Source organism: Haemaphysalis longicornis, unplaced genomic scaffold, assembly GCF_048455015.1.
Source record: "Haemaphysalis longicornis isolate Haplotype H1 unplaced genomic scaffold, Haemaphysalis longicornis Haplotype H1 scaffold_1, whole genome shotgun sequence".
Lineage (NCBI taxonomy): Eukaryota > Metazoa > Arthropoda > Arachnida > Ixodida > Ixodidae > Haemaphysalis > Haemaphysalis longicornis.
Window position 1 is genome coordinate 162,692,831 of NW_027526203.1, and position 13,827 is coordinate 162,706,657.

General features: G+C 50.1%; 1 protein-coding gene across 2 annotated transcripts in view; it reads right to left on the reverse strand.

Moving 5' to 3' along the window:
- Positions 1 to 13,827, reverse strand: part of LOC144138770 (glycosyltransferase 25 family member-like) — a 247,209-nt gene that overhangs the window by 22,232 nt on the left and 211,150 nt on the right. For both annotated transcript variants that reach the window (XM_077671216.1, XM_077671227.1), the window contains one exon: positions 6,335 to 6,456. In XM_077671216.1, coding sequence (XP_077527342.1) covers positions 6,335 to 6,456 — 122 coding nt within the window. The remainder of the gene's footprint in view (positions 1 to 6,334; positions 6,457 to 13,827) is intronic.

Here is a 13,827-nt window from a genome sequence, read left to right on the forward strand (position 1 = left end):
CGAAGGCAACACCGTGGTGGCTTCCTTTGGAGGGAGGGTGACGGACCCAGTTCCTGTCCGCAGGGGCCTGAAGCAAGGGTGCCCTCTATCTCCCATCTTGCTTATGCTATACGCAGCCAAGATAGAGCACGCCATTCTGGCTTCGAAACTGGGCTTCACACTGCGGTTCACTGCGGAAGGATTGCCGGAGACGCATGCCGGGATTAGTGTTTGCGGACGACCTGGTTCTCCTGGCTGATGACGCCGCTACTTTGCAGGGGCTGGTCACTGTGGCGGCGGCGCAGCTCGGAGAGCTAGGCCTATGCTTCAATGCGAAGAAGTCGGCCGTCCTCCGCTTCTCTGGCCCCGACGGTGGCGTCCATGTCACGCTCCCCAGTGGAGACCTAGTGCCTCAAGAAGAGTCGTACCGGTACCTTGGCGTTACCTTCAGCGCGGGACAGGATCGGTACTCGGCACATGCAGCCCACGTGCAGCAGTCGGCGCAGCGAGCGTGTCGCATCCTGCGCAAGCGCTGTTTATGGGGATGCAGCCGGTACATGATGGTGCGCGACCTGTGGAAAGCCGTCCATGTGCCGTGCCTTACGTTTGCCAACGCAGTGGTCTGCTTGCCTCACACAACTCGCGCATGGCTGGAACGTTGCCAAAGCGAAGTGGGACGCGTGGCGCTGGGTTGCCATGGCTGCGTGGCTAAAGAGGCCATTCAAGGCGATATGGGCTGGTCGTCGTTCGAGGCCCGGGAAGCCCGAAGCAAGATCGCCTACGAGGAACGGCTTCGGCGCATAGAGGACACACGCTGGGCTCGCCGTGTGTACCGGTACCACCACTTCACTGGAATCCGCACGCAATGGGGCGCCCGCCTCCACGTGCTTCGGCGGAAATTCGGCTTCTTCGAGCGTCCTACCCAGGAACCCGCTGAACAGCAACATGCCAGGGCAGTTCAGAAGCGGGTACGGGAGTCAGAGACCGCTGAATGGAGACTGGCTATGGGCGAAAAAAGCACCCTGCAGTTGTACCGCGACAACAAGACGGCGATATGCAGGGAGGCTATGTTCCACGACAGCACGGACGGCGGGTTGCTCTTCGAGGCCCGAGCGGGCGCGCTGCGGACATTAACGTATCGGCGCCGCTACGAGTCATCCCCTGACGTTCAAGCCGCGAGGTGCAGAGTGTGTGGTGAAGCAGAGGAGTCAATTGAACACATCGTGCTCCTATGTGACTCGCTGCAGCCGAAGCACCCAGATGGCGTGAGTCTGCCAGAGGCGCTGGGGTTCGTCGCTGCAGGTGCCGCCGCCGGTCGCAACGCTGCGCTGCAGGTGACAAAGGAAAGGCTCCAGCGGTGGTTTAAGGAGACCCGCCGGCGAGACTGACATGGCGTCGGGATTGTGAGTGGTGTGCCGTTGACTGCGCTGGTTCAAGGAGACCCGCCGGCGAGACTACCTTCGAGAGTGTGCGTGTTGTGCCGTTGACTGTCGTGCAGTCGTGTTGAGTGATGGGTGACTACAGCGTACTGGCTGCTCGTGCGCCCTTCGACTTTTGTGGTTTTGGATTTAATAGTTATTGAGAAGTGTGCGTTTGTAGAGGGGTATGTAACACATGCATGTGTGTAGGTATGTATATATATATATATATATATATATATATATATATATGTATCACTATGCGCATAGGACATTTTATCTATGTTGTTCCTTTACTCTCCGTATGTACCTTGTTTTATGTTGTGTTCTGTGTTCTATTTTGTGTTCTATTTTGAGTGCTGGTACGCTTGATGTATGCATTAGGCTAGGGCATTTCATGTCCGCCCGTTCCAAAGGGAGAAGCCCCATAATCATCATCATCATCATCACGGTAAGCCGGAATGCAGAAACCGCAGAGTGCAATCCTTTCGTTTTCAGCGGCCAACAGCTACTCTTGCTTCATTTAACACGGTAAACGGTAAAGCGCGCTAAGGACACTAGGCAACAGTTTCATTCAGAAGGCCGGTGCAGCAAACCACACTTTCCTGCGATCATGACTTGATTGGAAGCAATGAAATGAAACTCTTTGGCAGTTGTCGTTACGGGATGCGCATGCTCTTGCCCTTGTCGCGACCGCCGCAGAGAATCAGCTGCGACAGCGTTTGGGCTTGAACTGATTTATTCAGCCCGCGTGAGCGCACTTGAGCGTGCGCCTCGTGATCACGAGCAGTGCCCAGCGTCGTCCAAGCGCTGCGTGCGGAGCTCCGCCTTCGTCGTCGGCGCGGCGCTCCCTTGGCGCGCCGTTCGTTACCACCTCTGAAACAACGTCGAGGCTACGCTCGAAACACAGATGGTGCAAAGAATCCTTTCGGGTACAGCGTCCAAGAAAGCAAATGCAAAGAAAACTGATGATACTCTAACACCAGACACGGAGCGCTGAGCGATCACGCTGGCTGCAAGCGTCGTTGCTCCTGCGCTCACTGTATCCTTCCGCCGAGAACGAAGGAGCGTCAAGCCCGGTTTGACCCGGTGTGTAAGTGCTTTACACTGCGGTATAAAACAAATATGTGTGACTGTGTAAAAGCACACACACACAAACGATGTTTTTGTAGCTTTCTGATGTTTTTACGCTCGTAAAAAATTGATTAAATCAAGAGCGCACAAACACGTCACGATTAGTTCAAGAAATAGCCGTTGCGCTCCGATACCATCGACCCCCCAAAAAACCCCATCTCAGGGGCCCTTTAACTTAACACCTGACTAATCTTGGCCCCGTCGTTTAAGTCCTTTGCCAAGGTACAAGAGCCCCTGGTAATATGATGGCAGGTGATTATGCACGACTCACCACTGCCCCTAATGCCGAAAGCAAACTTCTCCCTTTCCAGGAACGAGAGGGAGGGAGGGGGTTACGCGTAGCATTGACATTCGGCTGCGAGTAGCGTCGTAGTGGAGGGCTACGGGCCAGTTAGGACCAGATAGAGACCGCTAACGTGCACCTAAATCTCGACATACAGGGTCTCGTTTTTCGCCTTCATCAGAAAAAGTGCCGCCGTGGCCGAGACCGAACACGCATCGCCAAAATCGGCAGCACTGTATACGAGAATTCGGCGCACGTTAAAGATCCCCACGTGGTCAAAATTAATCCGGAGCCCTCCACTACAGCGCGCCTCATCGCCTGCATTGCGTCGGCGCGTTAAACCCCACAATCAATCAATGAAATCAAATCGCGAGATCGGCAGCATTAGCCACTAAGTCACCGCGGTGGGTGGGAAATATGTGCGACAATATCGCCTGTCACTATACTATTTACTCCTCGGCCACGGTCGTTCCGCTGTTCACTCAGGAGATGAGAGCAAGGCTAAACTGAAGCTACTTGGTTGTACATTACAAGTGTCTTGTACAACCAACTACAGATACTAAGACAACTGCCATCGGCCGCGCTAAGGAAAAGATTAAAAGGGAGATTTTGGGCCATTATGAAAGCAGATGATTGTATAAGCGTGCCATAAGTAACCCTCACAGATAGCGAGGTCCAGATGCTCACGCACGCGCAGAGGAGGTGAGAGGAGGGGTGTTGGGATGGGTTTGCACCTTCTTGTAATCCTATTCATATGATTTGGACTTTGTACCAGAAGCGTTTTCGGTGTATTAGTGTGTGTTGTGAAGAATGATATCAGCTTTTAGTCACGCATCGTCCTGTCTGTCTGTTGCTCCTTTTCTGTTTCTGCTTAAGTCCTAAATCAGCGCGATTCACCAGTATGTAGAGGAGAGCAGCACGGACCGGCGCTCTCTGCCATAAAGACCAAGATCGTGATCCCCAGTAAACATGAGAAGCGGGCCATGACGATGCGCCGCGGAAGGGTTTTTGTCTGGAGCCAGGCATGTTTCGTGCCCACGTGCTAACTTCCCGAATGATTCCCTTTGTGCCGACTGCATTTTTTTATGTCCGAGTGTAATGCGGGATCGAGGATTCACGTGCTGTACGAAGACCACTTTTCGTCTCTCCATGCACACGAATCCGTGTGAAGCGGATTTGCGAAAAAGACGTAAACAACCAACCAAAATAAAAGTTGACTAAACGCTCCTCGACTAAAACAGGTATGGCCAGCGGTACTGTGCGGCGTCTTATTAGAATTAGGCAAAAATACTGATTTAGGTGCGAAGCTCTCGTATCGGTCCCTTTTCGGCCGCAGAATGCAACAATTTCGCACGCACCACTGTTTCATTGCCATGTGCACTGACACCAGTGACGTAGCGTCACCGAAAGTGGATGTAACTTCACAACGAGAAGTAAGTTATAACATCACTTTCGGCTATGATAATGATTGTATTTAGTGGCGCGAGGGCTACTAGGCCAAAGAGCGCCAACAGGAGTGTTTGCGTTAGAGTTGCTTGTCTAAAAATTGGTGTACAGGGCCAATGGGTAGTGACTAAAAGTGGGTATAAAAGCAGTTGCGGGACCAAAGGACGCAAGGCCTTCAAGGCAGGGTGCCTCGAGGAGAACTTCTTGACGAGGCAAGAAGTCGAAGCCACGGAGCATCACTGAGGAGAAGGCTGCACTCTTAAAAAAAGGGTATTGGCACTCACTAACAGAACACTAACCAGTTACTTGTCCCAGTATTGACTAGGTACTTAGGGATTTCGGGTGGTTACGTGGCTGATGGAGGCGAAAAGCAAAAACGCCCGTGTTTACGACATTTCGGCGCACGTTAAAGATCCCCAGGTGGTCAAAATTAATCCGGAGCCCTCCACTAAGGCGCGCCTCATCGCCTGCGCTGCGTCGGCGCGTTAAACCCTACAATCAATCAAATCAATCAATCATGGTTACGTGGCTGGGAAGTTCTCCCGACGTGTGACCGTCTGGCGAGATTCGGCGTTGTGCGTTCCGCACGGTGTCCACACTGCGGCCACACTGAAACGTTAGAACATGCCTTGTTTCACTGTCGTGTAGCGGCAACGTTTTGGACTGTTCATACTGTTCAAGCAGGATGTTCGGACTCACACTTCGAATGAACACTCGTTCAAATGATGTGTTGGTGAATTTTCTGGTGTGCGCTGGTGCTTTCGTTTTGTGGAGAAATCGTGGTGCTGCATGTCTTCGAGCCCGGCCGCAACGGGCAATGTACCCTCTGCTGTGGCGTGTCCGGTCGATTCTCATGAGTCATTTGGAGCATGAGTTGGCCGCTCTAGGGGAAGAAGCCTTCCTTTTGCGTTGGTCTACGCGCTTTATAGTGGTCAGGAGCAACATCCTGAGCGTTTCCCTAGTACCGTACTGAGTTCAGTATAGTTTATGAACTCTTTTTTTTTTGAACGCTGGTGGACTTTATGTGACTTCATTTGCAGTAGCTTGTTGCCCACGCCAAACATTTTTGCGCAGTGTGTAGAATGACCACGTTATACATGAAAACTGATTGGATGATTTTCTGTACTTAGGGCAGCGCTGTTATCATTAGTCGCTGCGCCTTGACATGTGGGTTATAATAAATTATCTTTACTAACTGGTCTTGCATGACCTAGTAAAAAAGCTACGTGTAACAATGTGGATCTGCTGAGTGCGCAGCGCGACATAGACAAATTCAACACGCACATATCACAGTTACACAACCAACAAATAAATTGAGCAAGAAAGCCAACGGGATGCACGAGGAGAGCGAGTATTACATAGTTACCTTAGAAATACATCTGCTCTTCTTGCTTTTATAGACCGTTCCAACAAGGGCGCTGCCATCTTGCGTGCGCAGCGCCCTCTCGTAGCTGGGCGATTTGCTGGCTTGGGCGTTTGCACCGCGGCGCAAGTAATTGAACGAGCGAGCAAGCAAGCAGGCAATTAAGTACGTAATTAAGTAAGTAGACAAGCAAGCAAGCAAGCAAGCAAGCAAGCAAGCGAGCGAGCGAGCGAGTGAGCGAGTGAGTGAGTGAGTGAGTGAGTGAGTGAGTGAGTGAGTGAGTGAGTGAGTGAGTGAGTGAGTGAGTGAGTGAGTGAGTGAGTGAGTGAGTGAGTGAGTGAGTGAGTGAGTGAGTGAGTGAGTGAGTGAATAAACTAAATGTAAAAGAGCTTCAGGCACTTATGATTGGACACTCGCCCAGTGGGGCCTCCTCTAGTCCAGGAAGCCCTGGCCCGCAATGGCTACCCAGGTCCTCTTAACCATGGCTATGCTGGACGCAGGGGTCGGCGCTTGCAAGCTGGCTTCCCCCAGTGCTCGAAGGTTGGGCGAGGATTAAGGATAAGGGATAGGGTTTTTTGACACTCCCATACCATGTGGTAAAGGGTACCAGGTTGGAGAGAGAAATTACAAGTAGCGCAGCAGAGTGTGGTGTACATGGCGTGGAGTAGAGTGCCTTGGGGATTGGAGCACTGACCATAAGAAAGCACTTACATGAGGTCCCAGTCAAGGTGACGAACTTCTGTGAGGAGCGCCGCCACTTTGGTCCGGAAGTAGGGCTCAAACCGAATGTCATCTTCGAAGATGATGGCAATGCGATGTTGATTTTCAATCATCTGCAATTAGATCAGTTTGGGGACATATGAAGGAAATGTAATAGAACAAAACAAATTAAAACATGTCTGTCCGCTAATTTTCCCACAGTCCACGCTTGAATAGACACAGTACAAGTTTTATCCTCAAACGAGACCAAAGACGGCGCAGTTGTCTTGAAGGAAAAACAAGTTTATTGGAGTTAACTTGCGCTCACAACTCAAAGAATACTCAGACGGCGAAGCAGCAGTCAACAAAGTGACGTGCGCAGGCGACTGCCGGCGAATACCATGGCGGCTGCCCTGGGAGTATTTGTCTTTCGGCGCGGTTGTTTCTCGAAACGTCGAATTACAACGAAAACACTGGAGATCAAAGAAGATTATTCGGCTGGCGCCTTGTAGGCGTTGTGAAATCTCCCCCCTCCACTTCCCTCCCCCCACCCGAGACTTAATTCGGTGCAGTGCGCTTCGCAGCTATTGCGCTCGCGAGACCGGCTGCCGCCGTCGCGACCGTCCGCCTCGCAGTCTTCGGGCCGCGATATGCGTCTTGATATGCGTGCCGTACTCGTGAAGCTCGGCAACAGCGCCAGGTGTGAAATCGCCGCACTCGCTCGCCAACGCGCCCCTACAGCGTACGCGTCGACCGGGTGCTGGCGGAGTTGTGCTGGAACACAAGTAGGCAAGACATGAGGACGCAGGAGGTGTAGATAAACAGGTGAGAACTTACAAAGTGCAGGGGGGAGAAAATAGTATGCAAGGGCAGGAAACGGTGAGAGAGTTCGGGCCGCGCGCCGGCGAGCGAGTACGGCAATTTCACGACGCCTGACGTTGTTGCCGAGCTTCACGAGTACGGCACGCATATGACGACGCCCGTCTTAGAGTTCACGTAGAGTTCATAGAGGCATAGAATTCACATACGTGGAAATTGAAGGTTAAATGCGCACATGTGGCCTCGCAGGGAATCAACATAGCCTCGGGGTAGGGGGGGGGGGGGGGGGGGATTTCACAACGCCTACGAGGCGCCTCCCGATTATTCCAGACTAGTGACGTCAGGGCCACTCTCCCTGCTAAAACAAGATAGCCCGTGCGGCATTCAAAAGAGAAAGGATAGATGCACTTTGCTTGAAACACTGATAACACAGCCGGGCACCGCCGGATTGTAAAAACAAAACAGAAGTATACAAACAGAATGCATGGTTCGCGACAATATCAACCCTTTAAAAGAAAATGCCGCTTTTTCTACAGTGCAGCAGCAGTGAAAGGATAGATGCACTTTACTTGAAACACTGATAACACAGCCGGGCACCGCCGGATTGTAAAAACAAAACAGAAGTATACAAACAGAATGCATGGTTCGCGACAATATCAACCCTTTAAAAGAAAATGCCGCTTTTTCTACAGAGGAGCAGCTCGCAAAATCGTGCCACCCAGACGCCACAATCTTATCATGCACACCGGCAGCGCACAAGGCCACGCACCCACTGAAGAAAATTTGACCAACATGCACCGTGGCAGCATTACAAGATGTCATCGCGCACCGACTGATAGCTTATATCATAAACTGACGAAGGCTGGCTCTGGTTGTACTGTAGAATAAATTGCGAAGGCGTTGAAGGGAAGGCCCGCTGGTGTTATAACGGGGTAGGGCGCTCGTCGCCGATAGACCGTCTGCTCAAGCTTTGCTCAAACCCCATGGTTGTCCACGTAGACACAATTCTCAGCAGTACCAGCGAGTAGCGAACGACGCGTCTCGGGGAGTGTTACGGATGAAAAACCGGGGAATCGGATACAAGTAGCAGCGAGCAATTCATTTTTTGGGGTTTAGCGCTCCAAAACTACACCTTGGCTATGAGTGATTGATTGTAGAATTTAACGCGCCGACGCAACGCAGGCGATGAGGCGCGCCGTAGTGGAGGGCTGCGGATGTATATCAACCCCAGGGGATTTTTAACCTGCGCCGAAATCTCAACAGACGGGCGTCTTCGCTTTTCGCCTCCATCTGAAAAGCAGCCACCGCTGCCGGAATCGAATCCCCATCCTTGGTCTCAGCAGCACAGCGAGCACGGCGGTTTTCCGGAGATATTTCGCTATGGATGACTACCAGCCTCTACTGAGCAGTGATTTGTGTAATAATAACTAATTAACAGAAATTATTCTCCGCTATCATGCACAGAACGCATTTGAATTGAGCTAGCATTACCTGTTCGCTTCGTCCTTGTGCGCCTGATGTGACTCTTTTTTGACCGGTTTTGCGACCGGTCACAACCGGTAGCGGTTGTGACCGGTAGACAGGCAAGAATTGCGACGGGGGAGTTCGAGCGAGACATTATGGAGTGATGAAGACTGCGACGATCGGAATATGATGGGAAGCTGAACAGCGGCATGCGACGGGAAGTAGGATTTTGATGACAAGCCTTCATATTACCAGAAGGGTGGTAGTGTGAGTGACGAGTGCGATATTATAGAGTGTGAGCAGGAAGATCAGGATAGAAGCAGGGTCCACATCATAGACCCCTGTTCAGATTTATACGGGAATCCGGAGTGTAACTGTATATATAGTTTTCGTTATGCTGGATAGCTAACTTCCGCAAAAAAAAAAAAAATCAAGCCCCTTTCTTAAGAGGAAGATGGTTAAAACGCCAAGCTTTCTCCCATGCAACCCGAGTCAGACAAAGTGCAAAATCCAAACTGCTTTGACCGTGGCAGAATGGCGCGATTGCATAGAGGTCGGCTTCACAACGCGATGGAACCAGGTTCGATTCCGACCACGAGAAGCGCTTTTTTTTTTCTTTTGAGGAGCTTGATGTCTTTGTGCAAACCCATCATCATGTGTCCTTTCATTGTGTAGAGTTGGTTTCCTGCAGTGCGTTTTCGCGCACGGTTGCTGTCAGTGAGGCAACGAAAGCTTCACTTAAAAAAAAAAGCAAGAGGAGTTTGGCGATGGGAATGAAGAATTCAATCAGCGACGGGAAGTTCAACTATGGTTGTGACGACGAATTTGACAAGGGCTACAACCTGGTGACGCAAGACTTGCGACCACATGGAGAGTGCGCTTCCACATGTTGATTTATGAATAGTGGGACTAGAAAGAGAGAGAGAGAGAGGGAAAGAACTTTATTCGCCTCGAAGTAGTGATATTTGGGCTCTGCCGCGTCAATCAGCCAGGAGATTCTTGTTCCTTTCCTGGCGGTTTCTTCGGCCATCTGGACAAGTCGTAGCTGCATTAGGGGATCGGAGCTGCGCAGCAGGGTGTCCAAGTGCTCTGCTATATGTGTTTGACGTCTATGGCGGGAGGAATTTAGCAAGGTACCGGCTAGGAGCACAGCAAGGAGTTGGAGGACGATAAAAATCGTGGGAGATCAAACGGCAAGAAATTCAACGAGGTTTGTGGAGAATAGCGACAATGTGAGCGACAACTGCAATAGGACGGATGGGCTTATTGAGCTCTAGAAGGTTTAGTTGAACGCATACAGCTGTAACGGATCCACCATGGTCAGCGAGGGCGCTGTGTCAGGCTTTTTCCTCTCCTCTTCTGTTTTTTTACGCATACTCATACAGGAAGATTGGCATCGGGTTCCTGCGCTCGTCCTTTTTGTCTTTCTCCATATGCTTCCTTCCTCCCTCGGCTATTTTCCAGCCGGCTCATCCACCTATTCGCAAGCGTCACCATTGCTTTAGTCATCATCATCACCAGCCTATCTACGCCCACTGCAGGGCAAAGGCCTCTCCCATTAATCTCCAATTACCCCGGTCCTGTGCTAACTGCGACCAATTTATCTCCGCAAACTTCTTGATCTCATCTGCACATCTAACTTTCTGTCGCCCCCTGCACCGCTTAAAGGATCCACTCTGTTACCCTTAATGACCAACGGTTATCTTCCCTTCGCATTACATGCCCTGCCCACGTCCATTTCTTCTTAATTTCTACTAATATGTACTTAACACGCCTTTCTTTCCTGACCCACTCCGCTCTCTTCTTGTCCCTTAATGTTACACCTATCATTTTACGCTCCATTGCCCAATGAGTCGTTCTCAATTTAAGTTGAACCCTCTTAGTGAGCCTCCAAGTTTCTGCCCCGTAGGTGAGTACCGGTAAGATGCAGCTGTCATACACTTTCTTCTGCAGGGACAATGGTAGGCTGCCATTTATTATCTGAGAATGTCTGCCGTATGCACTCCACCCCCATTCTTATTCGTCTAATTATCTCTGCCTCATGGTTGGAATCCGAGGTCACAACTTGGCCTAAGTTGATATATTCGCTTACCACTTCCACTGCCTCGCCACCTATCTCAAACAGCTGTGCTGTCCCGAGGTTATTGATCATTACTTTGGTTTTCTGCATATTAATTTTCAGGCCCACGGTTCTACTGTGTTCGTCTAGTGCGGAAAGCATGCTTCGCAATTCGTCCCCCGAGTTACTTGGCAAGGCAACGTCATCAGCAAATCTGAGGTTACTGAGATATTCTCCATTAACCCTTACTCCCACCTGTTCTCAATCCAACGTTCTGAATACTTCTTGTAAACATGCTGTGAATAACATTGGAGAGATTGTGTCTCCTCGTCTGACGCCCTTCCTTATAGGCATTTTACTGCTCTCCTTATGGAGGATGATGGTAGCTGTGGACTCATTGTAGATATCCTCTAGTATTCTTACATAATGCTCATCTACCCCCTGGTTCCGTAATGCCTGATGACTGCTGAGGTTTCGACCGAGTCAAATGCTTTCTCGTAATCTATGAAGGCTATATACTATAGCGGTTCAGTATAATCACCTGGTTGATCGTGTGAATATGGTCCATTATTGAATAGCCCTTACGGAACACTGGTTGTTCTTTAAGTTGACTGAAATCTAAAGTGGCAGAAATTCTGTTAGCGATTACATTGGTAAGTACCTTGCAGACGACTGACAGTAAGCTGATCGGCCTGTAATTTTTCAAGTCCTTCATGTCACCTTTCTTGTGGATTAGGATGATGTTCGTGTTCTTCCAAGATTCTGGTACACTTGCGGTCATTAGGCATTGCGTATACAGGTTTGCCAGTTTTTCAAGTACGATTTCTCCGCCATCCTTCAAGAGGTCTGCTGTTATCTGATCCTCACCAGGTAATTTGCCCCTTTCCATTTCTTTCAAGGCCTTTTCTCGTTCGGCATTATCATGGATGCCCCGGCTACTGTGCAGATCCCTATAGAACTCCTCGGCTACTGTGACTATTTTATCCCTATTTGTGAAGACATTGCCTTGCTCGTCTTTAAGTGCATACATCTGATTTTTCCCCACGCCAAGACGCCTCTTCACTGCTTTCAGGCTACCTCCTTTCTTTACAGCGTATTCGATCCTCTCCATATCATACTTCCGTGTGTCAGCTTTCTTACGCTTATTGATTAACTTCGAAAGCTCCGCTAGTTCTATTCTGTCAGCTGGGGTGGAGATTGTCATGGTTTGCCGTTTCCTAATTAGATCTTTCGTCTCCTGGGAAAGTTTACCAGTATCCTGTCTGGCCATCGTGTCCCCGACTGCTACTGCACACTCCATGGTAATGCGTGTAAGATTGTCGCTGGCTTCCTGCGTCGTAAACTCTGCTTCCTCTGTTTGAGCTGAATATCGGTTCTGCAGCGCGATCCCGGATTCTTCAACTTTCAGTCTTACTGTTAGTTCATTGATCGGCTTCTTTCGTACTAGCTTGTTACGGTCCCTCCTCAATTCTAGCCTAAATCTAACCATACGGTGGTCACTACCCCTTACCCTTCCGAGCACTTCCACGTCCTTCACGACGCCAGGGTTATCGCATAATATTAAGTCTATTTCATTTTTATGCTCCCCATTCGTGCTCCTCCGCGTCCACTTCCGGCTCTCCCGTTTGCAGAAAGTATTCATTATGCGTAGGTTATTTCGTTCTGCGAACTCTACTGGTAGGTCCCCCCCCCCCCCTGATATTTCTACAGCCCAGACCATAGTTCCCAACTGCCTTGTCTCCAGCCTAGTTCTTGCCTACTTTAGCATTGAAGTCCCCCATAACTACGGTATACTGTGTGTTTACTTTAGCCAGTGCCGATTCCACACCTTCATAGAAGCGTTCCACTACCTGGTCGTCGTGGCTGGATGTGGGCGCGTAGCCCGCCTTGAGTTTGTACCTTTTATTGAGCCTAATTACAAGACCTGCAGCCCTTTCGTTAACGCTATAGTGTTCTTCTATGTTTCCAGCTATGCTTTTATTGACTAGAAATCCCACTCCCAGTTCTCTTCTGTCCACTAGACCACGGTAACATAGGACGTGTCCGTTTTTCAGCACCGTAAAGGCTTCACCTGTCCTCCCAGCCTCACTAGGCCCTATGACATCCCATTTAATGCCCTTTAATTCCTCGAACAACACCTGTAGACTCACTTCACTAGATAGGGTTCTCGTGTTCAACGTTGCCAGGTTCAGATTCCAATGGCGGCCTGTCCGGGTCCAGGTATTCTTAGCACCCTGTGCAGAGTCACAGGTCTGACCGCCGCCGTGGTCAGTTGCTTCGCAGCCACTGGAGACTGAGAGCCGTGGGTTAATTGGCGTATTCATGGGAGGTTGTGGCCGCTACTACACCAGGGTGGCCAATTCTGCTCTGGTAAGGAAGTGCAAAGGTCGCCGGGGCCAGGTCGCACCCCCAGCCCCATTCTGCAATTCCACCAATCCGCGGATTTTCTTTACTCCGGTGGGAATTGTCCGGCACCGGGATTCGAACCACGGTCCTTCTGCACCCGAGGCAGATGCTCTACCTCTACGCCACCGCTGCTCCTGCATTAGTAGCATCGGTCTATACGGTTACCAGCACATTTCCTCGCCATGCAACCGTTTCTTTTCGCCGCGCAAAGGCGTGGGTTCGGTCCGCACTCTGGGCGCGTGTTTTTCTTTCTTTCTTTCTTTCTCACGTAACTAATAAAAAAGTAATAATATAACGTCACTAACAGTAAAAAATAATCTACCCATTCCCCTATATATATATTTGTGTGTGTATATATATGTATATACACCCTTACTATAAAGTCCCACCCCCCGTCGCAGAAAAAATGACGGAAGCTCACACTAACGCGTAAGACTTGAAGGTAGCGAAACTGTACGCTAAACCTTCACGGCCTTCACGACGGTTTAATTCCACGATTGCAGCCGATTTGATTCTTCTTCGCTGTCACAACTACCTTTACTCCATCATCGTTGCTATAAATGTGAGCTTCCTTTATCTTTTGGGGAGTGACAATCATTGGACATCACCCTGGAGGGGCGTACGCTATGACGTGTCTTGTTCCGAGCAAGTGTTTCCACGATTACGGCAAACGATGAAGTGATTTTTTTTTTGCCGATTTTTGCCAATCTCCCAAAGTAGGTATGCTTGGCTTTACAAACGTGCGCCGGGGACGCTG